At 50.1% G+C, this 15,849-nt stretch overlaps 1 protein-coding gene across 1 annotated transcript in view; it reads left to right on the top strand.

Annotated features, from left to right (window-relative positions):
• The first annotated feature begins 332 nt into the window (after window positions 1–332).
• The window catches only part of LOC149335469 (phospholipid-transporting ATPase ABCA3-like), a 41,950-nt gene continuing 26,433 nt past the window's right edge, over window positions 333–15,849 (top strand). The window contains exons 1-6 of the mRNA XM_089553812.1: window positions 333–601; window positions 2,317–2,571; window positions 5,194–5,497; window positions 10,603–10,851; window positions 12,502–12,690; window positions 14,903–15,087. Coding sequence (XP_089409938.1) covers window positions 2,368–2,571; window positions 5,194–5,497; window positions 10,603–10,851; window positions 12,502–12,690; window positions 14,903–15,087 — 1,131 coding nt within the window. The 5' untranslated portion in view covers window positions 333–601; window positions 2,317–2,367. The remainder of the gene's footprint in view (window positions 602–2,316; window positions 2,572–5,193; window positions 5,498–10,602; window positions 10,852–12,501; window positions 12,691–14,902; window positions 15,088–15,849) is intronic.

The following is a 15,849-nucleotide window of genomic DNA, read 5'->3' as shown; positions in this document are numbered from 1 at the left end:
GGATGCCTTGTTGGGTGCGCCTGTAAGGTCCCGAGCTATTTGCAGACTATCGTTTTAGAGTTCAAGCTGTCAGGACAGCTTTAGGATATGAGACTCCGCGTATTTAATTCAAGCGCCTGTAAACCGCTTCAGATGATCATCAATACTCATAAAACTCTTTGCTGGCACGGTAGAGCTCACAGTTGTACTGTGTTTCGTGTGTGCGTTTTCAGCAGAGAAGTCTTATACGCAATGATGTCTCCTTACTTTGGAATGATATCGCAGTGAAATGCGCTTTCCTGTATCATCCGTACGACTCCTCTTGCAAGCTGCTTGTCGTGCCTTTGCAGTGGACACTGCGACGCGGGGCAAGAACGACCGCTCGTTCCTGTGGGCGCGCCAGCTGTACATCATCCTGTGGAAGAACATCTACGTGACGCGCCTGTGCCGCCACTACCCGACGACTGTGCTCGAGGTGGCGCTGCACGTCGTCCTGCTTCTGGGCATCCAGGAGGACTCGGTGTCCAGGGAGCCCTTCCTGCGCCGAGGGGACACCGTGTACGCGGCACACCGCACCTCCGAGTTCTGGAACACGCAACGCGACACGGCCAGCATAGACACGGTGAGCCTGCCAGCCCTCGCGATGCGCGCAGATGAAAGCGACGCGATGTGAAGGAGAATATCTGTGCCCCCTTTTAAAACCTCCAGTGAGAAGGCATGCTATGAGGACCACGCCGGATGACGGGAATATAGCTGAATAGTTCTTATTATACACAGGCAAATGTAGTAGTCGGTCCTCTTCAATCAGTACCTGACTGCTCGGCGGTACTTGTTGACGTCAGCGAGTTTTATATAGAATGCGGGACATTCACCCTGGTGTAAGCGGCATCACCGCAGGCTTCGGCGCACGGTGCAAGTGACACTACAGAGAACGTAATGAGATCTGTGGGTCAACTGTGTCCTGTAAATCTAAAGTCGGCGCATTAAGTGTGAGGGGTGTGTGTGGCACCTGTCAGTCTATAGCATCCTCGCCACGGAGTAGTACGATAATTCTGGCATTTCTGCTGAGAAAAAATATAGTACTGCAGTTGGAACGCCAAATCCTGAGCTGTTACTCTAATAAGATGTTTTCCTATTCCTGCAGACTGTTGCAAATCTGGGCACTGATTGAATTAAACGCATGCGATAGCATAAAGCAGAGTGTCAGAATTAGTCACACCCACACACCAACAACATTTGATCGTCGTGCACAGTACTCAATAAATCCACATTCATCGCCTTCAAGCGCCGCCTGCTTGTGAAGTCTTGCATAAGTAGCTTTGCGCAAGTACAGATGGTTTTGACTTGCTTTTCTGCTCCTCAAGGACTGCAGTCGAGCCTCAAGTACTTCTGGCGTAAACCGATAGTTCCTCTGGGAACTGTGCAACCGTGCCCCTAACGACTTACGATGCGAAGTTGGGTGGGCCTACTTCTCAAAACGAGGCGCTTCCTTTAAAAAAATGTAGAGGGCGCTGGTGCGCCATTTTTTCTGCCGCTTTGTTTCGGAAACACGGCAGCAAATGTAGTAAGTTTGTCTGAATAAGAACGTGTTATGCATTCAATTCTGTGTAGCACGCACGACCTCGCTGCATGCATGTGGCATACGCATTTCGTTCAGGAAAGTACGCCTGAATATGGATCGCTGCTGTTTTATATGGCCTTACTTTCCGTTTTAATTTCTGCAATATTATTTATTAAAAAAAAAGAAAGAAAATATTTCGTTGGATCCGCACCGGCTAAATGTCTACTGAAGAAGGCACTTCGTATAGGCGTAACCAAGAAAGCGAGAACGCAAATTCACACCAATGCCCCTTTCTTGGCAAGCAGACACGAAACATGCTCCGAACGCGCAATTTGTTCTGACACAACGTGAACACATTTTTGAAATTTTCTGCTCTAGAACTGATTATTCCTGTGCACCCCGGATTCAATGTAGTGCGTGAAGTGTTATTGCGCAGTGGAAGCTTTCAGGGGCATTCGCGGTACCGGCAGAGTACCTGCTCTTCGATGTCAAGCTACTTGCAATATTCAATCGACATTTCAAGCAGGCCATGAACGCAGGAAAAAGAAAGGCCTAAAGACCAGTTGCGTCTGTACTGGCACAAATTTAAACGCAGTGCCGACAGCACCAGATGTTCGTCCGTCGGAAGCCCCACGAGGCTCGCTATCATAAGAAAGCCGAGTTAGTTTAGACATGAAAACATATTGTAGTAGTGGAACCTGAAAGCGAACACCAACCTGCATCATCATCTAGCTCTAACCCTCAGAACACTAATGTCAGGCCTGCTTCGCGTGCAGGTGTTTTTCGCGCCTACGAACAGGTACCTGGACCTGCTCACGCACTCGGCGATGGCCGGCTTGGGCGTCCAGAACGTGGTGGCGGTGGGCTCCGAACAGCAGCTCCTGAAGGCGGCGCGACAAGCAGCAAACAGTTCGTTGCCAGCCCGTCAGGTGGCGCTGCTCTACTCGGGCGTCGACGTCAACAACACGAGCCACGAACCCGTGAGCCTGCACGTGTCCCTCTTCGCGGGACGCCTGCCCTTCGACCTTCAGGTGAACCTCAGCAGCAGATTTAGTTAACCGTAGTGCTTCATAACAATTGCGCTGCACCCATGGCCGCCATGTTGAAGACCAGAGGGACGGGGAAGGCTTGCCCGTTTTTCTAGTCTTCTTATCACCTTCCCCCAGCTGCACTGTGAAAGCTATGCTCGGGACACTATTATGGCAGCTGCCACATCACGTGTGACACATTTATCCGCATGCCGCGCTTCATTTGTCGTGCTATGCTTCCTACTGCATGGCGCTTCGCGGCAGGTCACTTCAACAGGAGGTTAAATGCGTGGTGTTCACCGCATATCGGTTCAGACTAGTCACATTACAGGTCTCTCTCATCTCTCTACCACCTTACTCCGTGTGGAAACACCGAGCTTCTATTTGTACGTCTCTCTTCGAAGCGTTTGATCAATTTAGTGCATGTCGCTTCACCGGGACTTTGTCCTTGCATGCCGTTTCACCCGACGCTTTTTCACGCATATCGCTTTATATGTATGGCACTTCATTACAAGCCATTTTAGAGCGCAGCTCTTTGGCGTCCGTTCCTGGATTTCGCATCGTCGTTAGCGTCGGCCTCGTAACCAGCTCCGCCCCCAATGTCACGCTTTTCAATTGGTCGAAATGCTCGTGACGTCACAGTGCGCGAATTTCAAATGGGGCCAATTGTACTTTGGCTAGTAACCATGCAACCAATCAAAGGGATCGTATAGTGATGCTGCAACTAAGTTGGACTGAGTTTAGTTAATTGCTTAATTAATCAATTAGCCTAATTAATATAGAGGAGAATGAAGAGGTCAGAAGAAAAGAAAAGAAAGACGCGCGCCGCAGCGACAACAGCGTCCGCGGAAGGAGACGCTGCTGAAAAAAACAGATAAGTACGAAGCCGCGTTCCCTCCACCACCACGCACTTCCCCACTCAGTAAGACGTTGCTCGTTTCATATACGTTGTGTCGAACATCCTAGACAGTTCCAACAATTGACAGGTTAATGACAGAACACGATGGATAGAAATACAATAATATAAACATGAAATAGCCTAATTAACCTTTCTAGTTAGACCGCATAAATCAATAAAACCGAGAACGAAATTGGTCGAGTTGGGGAATCGAACCAGGGTCTCCGGAGTGCGATACGAGCACGCTAGCCACTCCGTAATGCCAGCTGAATGGTTTGGAATGAACAAAGGCACGTCTAGCTAATACGGCGTCTTCGTTCACTCCCATCTTCCACCTTTCCCTTACGGCGAGCTGCAGGTGTCCACCCAGATATGCGAGAGAGATACATTTTCTTTCCTCAAAAAATAAATTTACCGTCCAGCAAGGCGTACAGCCGAATTGGCGATGGCGTTCTGTGGACTCCCTGGCAGCGTTGCAAGACGCTGTCGCGTTCCACTCTTACAGGCGAAGCTTAACATGTTAACCACACATCAGTAACACACGCAGACAGCCAATGGACGCGTCATTCGCTGGCAGCACTTGATTCATCATTCACAACCACATTCTTAACGTACGCTCCCTTGCCGCACATGCCAAGGACGTACACCACGATCACATTCTGCGCCATTCCTTTGTACTTTGCTTTGCTGAAACCTGGATGGATCCCGAAGAGCCTCTCGAAATCATAGATTTCCTATACTGCTGTGGTGCTCGCAGAGACCACAACAGAGCGGCGGGAGTCGCTATCTCTTTGCGCACAGGTCTCTCTGCAATACCAGTCGAAATGTTTGGCACGTCACATGAAGTTGGCGAACTGTGCGCCGCAAAGTTGCCCAACGGCTTGCTGGTAGTAGCTGCCTACTTCGCCCCTACCGCACTCACGAAAGACGTCGTGCACTTCGTGCAACTCGCATTAACCGTCCATCGATCCACACCGATGTTAGTAGTGGGGGACTTTAATGTTGACATAAAGACAAACAGCAATTTCCTAACACTTATGCGGTAGAACATCCCGTTCCTCTCGCTCGTAACGCGTCCCACGGCTGTGACAACCTCGCGAGGCACTTGTATAGATCTCGTCTTTGAGAATCAAGCATTGGTGTACCAATTCGAACATATATCACTCTATTTCTCCGACCACAAAGCTTCCTTCATGACTGTCAAGAACTGTTAGTGGAGTCTTTGTTAAAGGAATACGTGTGAAAAATAAAAAAAAAATTCTGTGATAGCGCATACATGTGTTGCTCGATTTCTTTGCCTCAATCTATCGAAAAGCTGAAACAGCTTATTTGCTGCGCTCAAATTTCGCATTAGGAAGTAACGTAATCGTCGGTAATTTTTTTCCTTTTGCTTCAATGTAGAATAACTTCACTGTCTTGCAGGGGTTATGAGGGTCGTGAAACAGCGTATGACGCGCTGCTTTTTTTTTCTTGCCACCCCCAATTTGTATTTAGCACACTGAAATACACTCTGGTTGATAGATTGATTGATGAAACAGCTGCGCACGATCACTCGTTCTTACCTTCGGTTTTAGTGAGAGAAAACATTTGCTGTTGCCGATACATTTTTTGTCAAATGTCTGTAGTGTTGGAATCACGTGCGGCACCTGGTAAGAGGAACGCGAACTAGTGGCTTGTTTCTACAGGCTGTGCATATACAAATATAACCTCTCATCGCTTCCTCGCAGGTGCGCTACGCACAGTTTCTCATCTCGGAACCCGAAGGCCCTGTGCTCCAGGAGCAGTATGCGGAGATGAACACGCTGCTGCCCATCGTGGGGGCGCTGCAGCAGCGCCACCTGGAGCTGCAGGCGAAGCGCGTCGGGTACCCGCACCCGGTGGAGAAGGTCAAGCTCCAGCGCTTCCCGTACCCGACGTACATCGAGTACCGGGACACCAAGAACTACGCGCTGGTGCTTACCCGCTTCTGCATCGGCATGCTCATCCCGTTCTCGGTGTTCGTCGCGAGGCTCAGCGACGAAAGGGCTACCGGTAAGTGAGCGATGCGCCTCCTCACAATCATCATCATCAATCAGGTAACGCTCACAGCAGGGCCAAGACGTCGTATGTTGAACTCCAGTTAGCACCGCCCTGCAGAGGCTGTGGCCGCATTATTGTGATATACTACCTGGTTGAAATGTTTGCAACGGGCGTCCGTATTTTGCTTCCCTTGAGATCTGTTACACTAATGGACAATCCGCTACCAATTCCGTCACCAATCGTCCCAGTATTGGAAATGGATGGTTTCACTCTGGCCCTTTGGAGGACCGGTATTTGAAATTACGCTGCCAATAGTGGGCCCATTACCTGTGCTCCTGAGGCAGATGGTTCCCGGAGTTACCATATTCCGGTTTCGCACTCCACGATCGTCATACCTTCCGAGGTAACCGTACTCCTTCCACCCGCGAAATCTCTCTTCCGGTTGCACATTCTTACACTCTCGCCATACTCGCTTCCTTGAATGGTTACCTCCCGGAGGTTGGTTCCAATGGGACCAACCTTGCAGTTGCGCGTTCATCACGCTCGCCCTACCTTCCTTTTTTCACGGTATCCCACCTTCTACATGATTCCGATGGTCACCATCCTCTGGTTACAAATTCCTTCCTTCCTTGTCATACCATCCTCTTTTCTTTCCGTGGTAACCATGCTTCGGAAAATTCCGGTGGTAACTACCCTCGGGTAATGCATTCGCTCTCGTCATGCTCTCCTTCCACGGTAACCACAGTCCCGGTTGCTGCCATGGCAACCACCTGTCGGTTACGACGATTACTACTACTATTACTATTAATAGTACCACTGCTACACCGACGCGAAACCGAGGAACTGGAGCTCAGCTTTAGATGTAAAAATACCTAACGTAGTGCGACGCTAAAAGGAGGCAAGAGGTAGTCACAAGCAATCTGCTATGACTCGGGACAAACCTGTGCTGGAAGATGGAGCTAGTCTCGTGTTGCGATACTTTTCACTCGCGTTCCTTTCACAGGTTAATGTGGGTTAATTTTCACAGGTTCTTTATCTTCTTCGCACCAGGGGTGCCCCCGCCAGAGACGGTTTGTTACAACTCGAAGACTTGAAGACACAGGGATAACAAAAAGGCAATAACTGAAGATTTATATACAAATATACACAGAATATACAAGTTAGATACAACGGCAGAAATATACAAAACAACAAACAGGGTGGAACTGGCTAATACTAGGGGAGGCCCCTACTCGGCGTTGCCGAAGATGCGTAGCATCTCACCTTAGCACAGAACCCCGCTTCCAGCTCCGGGGCCCGGTTTTAAAGACCTGAAGGCCCGGCCCACATTTGGTGGCTTCCAATCATGTTACGATGTTCACATGATTGGTTTATCGAGAGCCTGGCCAGCCCTCCAGCTCCCGTAGGGCAAAACGCCCTTTCCACAAACCCAAACGCACGGTCGTGTCAAATAAAAACAAACACAAATATACATTCGTGCCAGAACGTGCGCGAATCGGTTCCGCGGGGCGGGTGGACACCCGCACTTCCCGGCGCGTTCGCGAGCGGCCGCGTTCCAAGAAAGGAGACGCTCCGCTTTGAGTGCCCCCAGCCGCGTTCCAATGACTCCCGCGAACGCTACCGATTCCTTACACGCCCTTCCCAAGATTCTACAAAGGGCTCAAATGCCACTTTTAGAATTAAAACAAAGGGATCGGTACGGGTCACAAAACCACCCTGTGGGTGACATGCCGCAGCTACACCAGCACTGGCACGAACAAAACCAAAAACAAAAAAAATGCACACGGGCACCAACACAACATCACGCAAAATGAACACTTAAATACACACAGTGGCATGCCTGCCGTGCGCCGTAACACAGCGTCCAAGTTGGTGCGTTGCACCCAGTTCACCAGCATGCACACCCGCGTCCTGCTCGACACACACACCGACACTCGCAACTAGAGCGTTCAGTAGCACTCGCACGACGTCCGTAAGTGGCCACATGAGCCTCCTTAGTCGCACCGAGCGTCCTTGTGTGCGTTCGAGCCACTACGCGTCTCAACACAACGCCTAACTGCCACTCGGCTCATTAGGCTGGTGCCACAGAGGGGCAAGAATTCAAAAATGCTGCCCTCCAGGATCGAAAACAACGTCCTGATCCTCGATAAGTCCAAATCTTTGACTATGCGACGCCCCTAAGGGGACGCTCTCTCCGGCGCACCAGTAAGAACAGCGTACTGCGTAAGGAACATTAGCCTTGTCCAGTCTAACTATAACAGTGCTTTGCTACATCTAATTTGACATACCGCAGCCCGGAGCGTACTGTTCCTCGAACCGACTTTCAATTTGAAAGCCACGCCCCTGCCTCCTGTTGCTTCGCCTCGCTTGGAGCCATTTGCCCCGTTCCTGCACGGGCATGCAATGAAATTTACGCTCCCTGTATTATAGGCGCTTGCCGATTTCGTGGCATCATATAACTCTGAGGCTACCTGCGCTCTTTCGCAGCCACTTAATCCTAATTTGCCTTGTGGCAAGTCGCCACGAACTTCCCTGTCCTCAAATGAAAGGACTTTGCCATCAATAGTGCTACGTGGCGCTTCATGCCACATGCCTGGCACAGTGTGCCGTTGCGGCAACGTTTGACCTCCTCCTATCCCTAGCTCGCCAGTCTGACGTCTGTCGTCGCTGGTCGTTTCACGCTGAACCGACTGCTCTTTTTCGCAGCCCGCTTGAGACCGCGTTTTTGGAATTAGAGTGATTTCCAACAATCCTGAACTCGCGTCCGCGTCCCTTGGTGTCATTTGGGGTAGAGCTAACTTGCGCAGCTGGATCGTCGGAGTGCGCGTTCACTGCCTCTAACACCGCGACGCTGCGTTCCGTCAGGATACTTTCTTCACGAGAGATTCCAGTTTCGCGGAAAGCTGGCTCTCTTTTTACTTCTCTCTGGCTGTTTTCTTTTCCTGTGCTTGACAGGCATATGCCTTTGCCTTCCAGCACTGGCGACCTCTCTGCTCGGGACTCGGAGCAGTTCTCCCTGGCTAGTTGGCTAGCTCTCCTAGACTCCTTGATCTTAGAAATCTCGAGCTCTACCTGCTGGCGTCTGGCTTCGATTACCTTCAAGACATACTTAACCTCCTGAGGTTCTTCCTCACGAAGCAGCGCCTTTCCGCCATTCACTTTCGCGAGTTGAGCCTGAAGGTCCGCTAAGCGCGCCTTCGCTAACTCAACCTGGTACCTCACATCGAGTGAGGGCCGGCATGGATAACTCTCCATACCGCCGTCTGTGTCCCTCAACTGTCCTACCGGCTCGAACACATGCACAGGGACGCGAACAATGCGACAAAGGAAACTCACAGTTTCGATGCGTCGATCCGCATTGCCAGCTCCTTGGCGTCGCAGTCCACCGCCACTTTCACGGGACGCTGCGATGAGCTGTCGCACGCCGCTGGTCCTGCGCCCGCTGTCGTCACTTGCTGCGACCCGCCGGTGATCGTCGAGTTCTAGACGCGCTGCGCTTCTTGACCGGACGCAGTCCCGCGTCGCTGGACTACTGCCGTGGTCCTTGCGTCCTTGCCGCCGTCTCTCCGCAGGTCCTTTCTCGAACGCTGCTGTTGCCTGATCGTCGCCTTTCTCCCTGCGTTCAATCTTCTTCCTGCGCCGTCTTCCGATAGCCGCAGGATCCTGTCGACCGCTCCAGTAAATTTTCACAGGTTCTTTATCTTCTTCGCACCAGGGGTGCCCCCGCCAGAGACGGTTTGTTACAACTCGAAGACTTGAAGACACAGGGATAACAAAAAGGCAATAACTGAAGATTTATATACAAATATACACAGAATATACAAGTTAGATACAACGGCAGAAATATACAAAACAACAAACAGGGTGGAACTGGCTAATACTAGGGGAGGCCTTGCTCGGCGTTGCCGAAGATGCGTAGCATCTCACCTTAGCACAGAACCCCGCTTCCAGCTCCGGGGCCCGGTTTTAAAGACCTGAAGGCCCGGCCCACATTTGGTGGCTTCCAATCATGTTACGATGTTCACATGATTGGTTTATCGAGAGCCTGGCCAGCCCTCCAGCTCCCGTAGGGCAAAACGCCCTTTCCACAAACCCAAACGCACGGTCGTGTCAAATAAAAACAAACACAAATATACATTCGTGCCAGAACGTGCGCGAATCGGTTCCGCGGGGCGGGTGGACACCCGCACTTCCCGGCGCGTTCGCGAGCGGCCGCGTTCCAAGAAAGGAGACGCTCCGCTTTGAGTGCCCCCAGCCGCGTTCCAATGACTCCCGCGAACGCTACCGATTCCTTACACCTGCCGTCACCTTACCTCGACCCGTGGCAGACAACATGAAGGGAACGCGCTGCCTTTCAGTGGAAACAAAAAAACAAACAAAAAAACTAAAGAGATTCTACTCTAAATGTCTGGAACCGAAACGTAGCTCTGCACTGCACACCAAAACACTGCCGATGCCCGAGACGAAATTCAGATTGGTAGAGGCAGTGATGACCTCACAGGTGTCACGTGACCACCAAGTGTCAATCACAGCGCTCCGCCCAATTTGAAAATGCCTCACCACCCCCGGAGGAGTGACAGTATCGACACTGATACCGGAGTGGGCAAGCGTACAGGAGGCGTTGGTGTTGTAGGCTGAGGAGCTTTATTTTGGGTGGATAACGTAATAAACAAATAAAGCACTTCAACGCCGTGAGCAGGATTAGAACCTGCGGCGGCGGGAGCACATCACCATTGATAGACCCTGTATTAGACCACTACGCCATCGCGGCCGCCGAACACCCCACGTGTTCAGCTGCCAGTCTCTCGCACTGTGCCTTAGACGTCGTCCGTGCGAAATTCAGGCCATACCAGGAACACACAGGCATCTCTAAAAGCAAGCCCAAATTCGAACGCTTGGCCGCTTTGGACGGGACAATAGCAAAGGTGAAATCAAGGCACGGCGGCGTCCGCGTCAGTTGGCAGCTGCCCCTTGTTGAGTGTCGGCATGCGTCCGGGAGCTCCAACCACACGTGTTGTGGATACGGAACACATAGCACTGCACTCTTAAATTACTTAAACGTACCCATAATATTTTTGGAAGCCCTGTGTTCACTCGTATGTCCCACTGCCACGCAGGGATGAAGGAGATGCTGCGGGTGATGGGGCTGAACGACTGGATCTACTGGATCAGCCACTACGTGAGCGGCTTCTTCATGCACCTCATCACGGTGACGCTGATGATGCTCTTCGTCAGCGTTAAGAGGAACGAGGAAGGACGGGCGTTCATCCAGTTCAGCGACCCGTCCCTGCTCTTCGTCATCCTCATGGAGTTCTGTAGTTCGTGCCTTATGCACGCCATATTCCTGTCCCTGTTCTTCGCGAGCCGTAAGTGGCACACCGGATCATTCGTGGTGTGTGCCGTTGACATGTAATATTGCACGAAAACTATTGGCATCGTTTACGTTGTTCCATATGTGTGGTCTATTTAAAATAAACGCTTCAAACACAGTGCGCTGAAAATGGAAGCTTTGGATTTCGTCTTGCTTGGCTATTGTGTTGTTCGCAACAGACGAAAGCTGACGTGGCTTGTGAAGATGTGTAGTAGACACAAGAGTGGTTCCCATCATAACGGATACTTAGTCTTGTGTTAAAAGCTTGTGTTAAAAGCAGACCGGTAAGATAAAACGCACAACTTGTTCGCCCTTGGATAATGGGCGTTAAACAAGTCTGAAGAAATGCGCCCACTTTGTCATGTTATAGTTAAAAGGTATGAGTGTGCCGACTGGCCACCTGAAAATCGAACATGCAACCCGACAAAGTTCGCTATCTGTAAAGTAAGCACTGACTTTTCGAGAGCATAGGGCGTACTCTTCACTCTGACGTACTGCTTTGAGCACATCGACTAGAGGTCTGCAGAATATTGGGCGAGTCTTATGATGGCACCTGTGGTGCTAAGCTGGTGTGGGATCAGTGGCTTAAAATTAATGTCGCTGACAGCGTATTTGAAATCGCCATTGAATTCAGCATTATGACGCTGGTAGCAAGAATTCATTAACAAGGACACAAGAAGAAACTGAACACGTGACGTTACTTTCAGCTTAGCTTCTGGATTCGTACTGCATTTTGTATTTTTTCGTATTTTTACGACGAGGTGCCTTGTGTGGCCGCACGATATTTCCTCTGCGTATATATTCGCATTTTCAATAAACGTGTTGCTCATTTTAACGCGTACCTTGTCTTTTTCTGTCTTATTCTAATAGTCTAAAGTTTCACTAAAGCATGAAACAGCCATGCCCGCCCGGATAGATCTGCATGGCGTCAAATGAGCTTTCACATAGTTTTCGCACAGCAGCCTACGTTGTGCTCCCGTCGATAAACAATCCGATAACACGTATTCCACCCTATCTTTTACTTCTAATGATTAGAAAAGCAGGTCGTCTGCCGTTGTCCTTGCAGGGATGTATATCTGTCCTCAAAATTCCATTTCGGACGCTGTGCGGCCTCATAGTATCCTTCATAGTCTCAGTGCATGTTTGCACTAACTTGCTATCTTTTAGCTTAGATGTTTGTTGAGCCCTGCTGCGGTGGCACAGTGGTTACGGCACTGGGCTGCTGGCCCGAGAGACGCGGGTTCGATCCCGGCTGCGGCGGCTGAATTTCGATAGAGGCGAAATTCTAGAGGCCCTGTACTGTGCGATGTCAGTGCACGTTAAAGAACCCCAGGTGGCCGAAATTTCCGGAACCCTTCACTACGGCGTCCCTCATAGCCTCAGTCGCTTTGGGACGTTAAACCCCAACAAACCAAACCGAATGCCGAGGCAACAACTATAGTAGCCACGCCTGCAATACCGATGAGCCCGGCAAGTGTAGGTTGCACGGGGGAATCTTAGTAGGTCAGTACATACAGGGATTTTTTGCAAGTGAAGCAGTGAATACTAGCATGGTATTTAATTCATTGTGGCAGTCTTTCTAGTGAAGGGGCCTGCACCGACGAGCAGTGCCTTATTGCGACGCTTCAATGCCTGCGCGATGCAGCCCACACGGCCGTGGCTGGCGCCATGCTCTACTGGACCTTCAGCTGCGTCATGCCCTTCTTGACGCTCGAGCACGCCGGCGGCCAGGGCTACCACTACATCCAGCGCAAGCACAAGCTGTGGACCTCCATCTTTCCCGGCATGAGCCTCCACTGGAGCTTCAGGGTGCTCGAGCGCTTTGAGAAGTTCGGTACGGACACAGCTGGACACGCGCTTTGAGTGGTCAGTTGTCATCGAGAAAGAAGTACGAGTGAAGTGGACATCCAAGGCCTGAGGGGATGCCTTATCAAAACATAATCTGTCTTTTTAGAAGCTGAATAATCTAAACAAATAAACACCATTGTTTTCGGTATCAGGCGAGAGCGGCTGACATCTCGAGGCCGAACTAAGAATCTGCCTCTTAGTTCGGACTAAGAATTTACCGCCGCGGTGGCTCAGTGGTTATGGTGCTTGGCTGCTGACCCGAAAGACGCGGGTTCGATCCCGGCCGCGGCGGTCGAATTTCGATGGAGGCGAAATGCTAGAGGCCCGTGTACTGTGCGATGTCAGTGCACGTGAATGAACCCCAGGTGGTCGAAATTTCCGGAGACCTTCACTACGGCGTCCCTCAAAGCCTTAGTCGCTTTGGGACGTTAAACCCCAAGAAACCAAACCAAACCAAACCGAATTAAGAATCTAACGCAAGGTGGCCATGCTCAAGCGTGCGGAAAATACAACTAAACGAACTGAACAAAGACTGCACCATTTCCGTTGTGTTTTGGTTATAGATGTCAGGTATGACTGCTGATAAGATTATTATTGAAACCAACTAGCTTAGGCTCCAGACTTTCTAACCAATCACCGTCTGACAAACCGTAAAGCTACGTGGAAGCTGAGCAGAACTGTAATCGTATCACGATGAATTCTTCTCATTTTGCTCTTAACTTTTAAGACTCTTTTTGCACAGTTGTTTACATTGTCGACTCGCAGGTTAGTGCCATGTCGTCTGCCATTTTCTTGCTGGCAGATTTTGTAATCAGTACTAGTGTGAATTCTTGATCTCTTGCTTCTTGCGACATGTTTTCGAAATGATCCGTAGTGTTTCGTTGCCCAAATACTGTCGTTTTAATGTTATTTCGGAACTATTTTGACATTTAATTAGTTATTTTGCACTTATAATGTTTTTTTATGAGAAAAGTGACAAAAATTTGAAGTTTCGGGTTTTAACGTCGCGAAGCGACGCGTGGGCTTCGAAGAACGTCGTTGTCGACAGCTTCGGATTAGTTTAGACAACGTGGCGTTCTTTAATGTGCGCTGCCGTCGCAGAGCACACGAGATTTTTCGTATTTCGTCTTCATGAACATGCGGCCGCTGGCCAAGAGCGAAGCTATGATCTGGGAATAAGCTTTGAAATCTAGAAAACTAACGAATTGGATTTGAGGCCTTGGTGTATTATTTAGGTGGAAGAAAAATAGTAAATGGCGCCTGAAAAATTTGCCAGTGGCTGGGATTTCCATGCACTGCAGCGGTAAAGCGTTAGTGCCTGAGGAAACACATGTTGAAACTGATAGGATTAGAAAAGAATTTTGATATGAAAAGGGCAAGAGCGCAGTAAATACCTCATGTAAATGGGTATTTCTTCGGGAAAAAAATTAGGGGGGCACTTTGACAATGTAAAGTGCGCGAGGCGAAAGACTTTTCGCGCCGATTTGACTGCATCTGTTGATTGCACCCTGTTCGCGAATGAAATACTACGAGCCGCCGCGGTGGCTCAGTGGTTATGGTGCTCGGCTGCTGACCCGAAAGACGCGGGTTCGATCCCGGCCGCGGCAGTCGAATTTCTTTGGAGGAGAAATTCTAGAGGCCCGTGTACTGTGCGATGTCAGTGCACGTTGAAGAACCCCAGGTGGTCGAAATTTCCGGAGCCCTCCACTACGGCGTCTCTCATAGCCTTAGTCACTTTGGGACGTTAAACCCCATAAACCAAACCAAACCAAACCAACCAAAGACTACGCTTCTGTTGCCAATTCTTACCGTTCTACTGATGCATTTGGCTTAATTCCACCATGTGTGGTTCGAAGTTGTCAGACGCCAAGCGCATGCGCAGTAGGAACCACCGATGACGTCATCTGTTTGATTGACAGCTATAGTGTGATAGAATTTTGGCCGGCGGTATGAGCCACTAAAGTGCTTTCGCTTTAATACAAGTCTCCGCACTTTCGTTTTCGTCATTCTTAACGCACAGATCCAGCCAGTCAAGCTTGATACCAAACCGTCTTGCCAGAGCTGCCACCGTTGAAGGCAGTACCGATAGTCAGTTCGGTTCCCTCAACTAAATCCCGAACTTTCATCCGCGTGTTTATTTAAGGTGCTTGGAGTGAGCTATCTAGTGTGCGAAACACCAGTCGTGGCGTACTGCGCAGTGGAGAACGGCGCCAATTGGACCAACTTCTACGACCGCGCTGCCACACCGGACAACGTGACGCTGGCCGAGATCGTGCTGGTGGGCATCCTCACCGATTGCGTCATCGTGACCGTTGTGTGGTACGTGGAGAACGTGCTACCCATAGGACCGGGAATAGCCAAGTCCTTCCTGTTCCCCTTCAAGGTGAGTGCTCGCTGAAAAGGCGCTGCCAATTCCGCCCTTACAAGGGATATTCAACAAGCTAACGACTGCGGAAGACACAATACGAGGAACACACACGAGTTAACTCTTGTTGAGCGTCTGGACTGTACACCTTATCATGACGCCTTCCACGGCATAGTTTATACCGCTATTTTGCAATAGCGTCACTTAAGAAGGCGTGTCAAAGGTCCTTTTTATTTTCGGTGGTCATTACGTCGGAAAAACCTTATTTGCACTTTCTAGAGGCCCGTGTACTGTGCGATGTCAGTGCACGTTAAAGAACTCCAGGTGATCGAAATTTCCGGAGCCCTCCACTACGGCGTCTCTCACAGCCTGAGTCGCTTTCGGACGTTAAACCTCATAAACCAAACCCTTATTTGCACTTTCCCGGTCCGCATTCTAAAACGAGCTGAAATCCGTGGAATTATTGGGAGACAGCTGGGCTAAATTTACCTTCGAACAGCACAGAACAAGGATACATTACAATAGAAATTTATTCAGCGTAAGGAGCGGGTGCAATTTTGGCCCGCGGCAGCGTCGAGAGATTGCGGGCGCGCTATGTAGTTATTTGATGCTGCTGAAAGCAAGCGCTAGAATGATTGTGGATGGGGCATAGTTTCGCGCCGCAGTTGAATACTGTTTGCAGGGGCGGGGAACTGCGACAGTGACGCACTCTCTATAAACGCAGTTGTATAATCGAAGAAAAAACCCAGGAAAGGCACGTTAGGGAACTGCACAAGGATA

Source organism: Amblyomma mixtum, chromosome 7 (genome assembly GCF_055824585.1).
Source record: "Amblyomma mixtum isolate Tamu chromosome 7, ASM5582458v1, whole genome shotgun sequence".
Taxonomy (NCBI): Eukaryota; Metazoa; Arthropoda; class Arachnida; order Ixodida; family Ixodidae; genus Amblyomma; species Amblyomma mixtum.
Note: the sequence above shows the minus strand (reverse complement) of the source record. Positions and strands in the feature narration are given on the sequence as shown.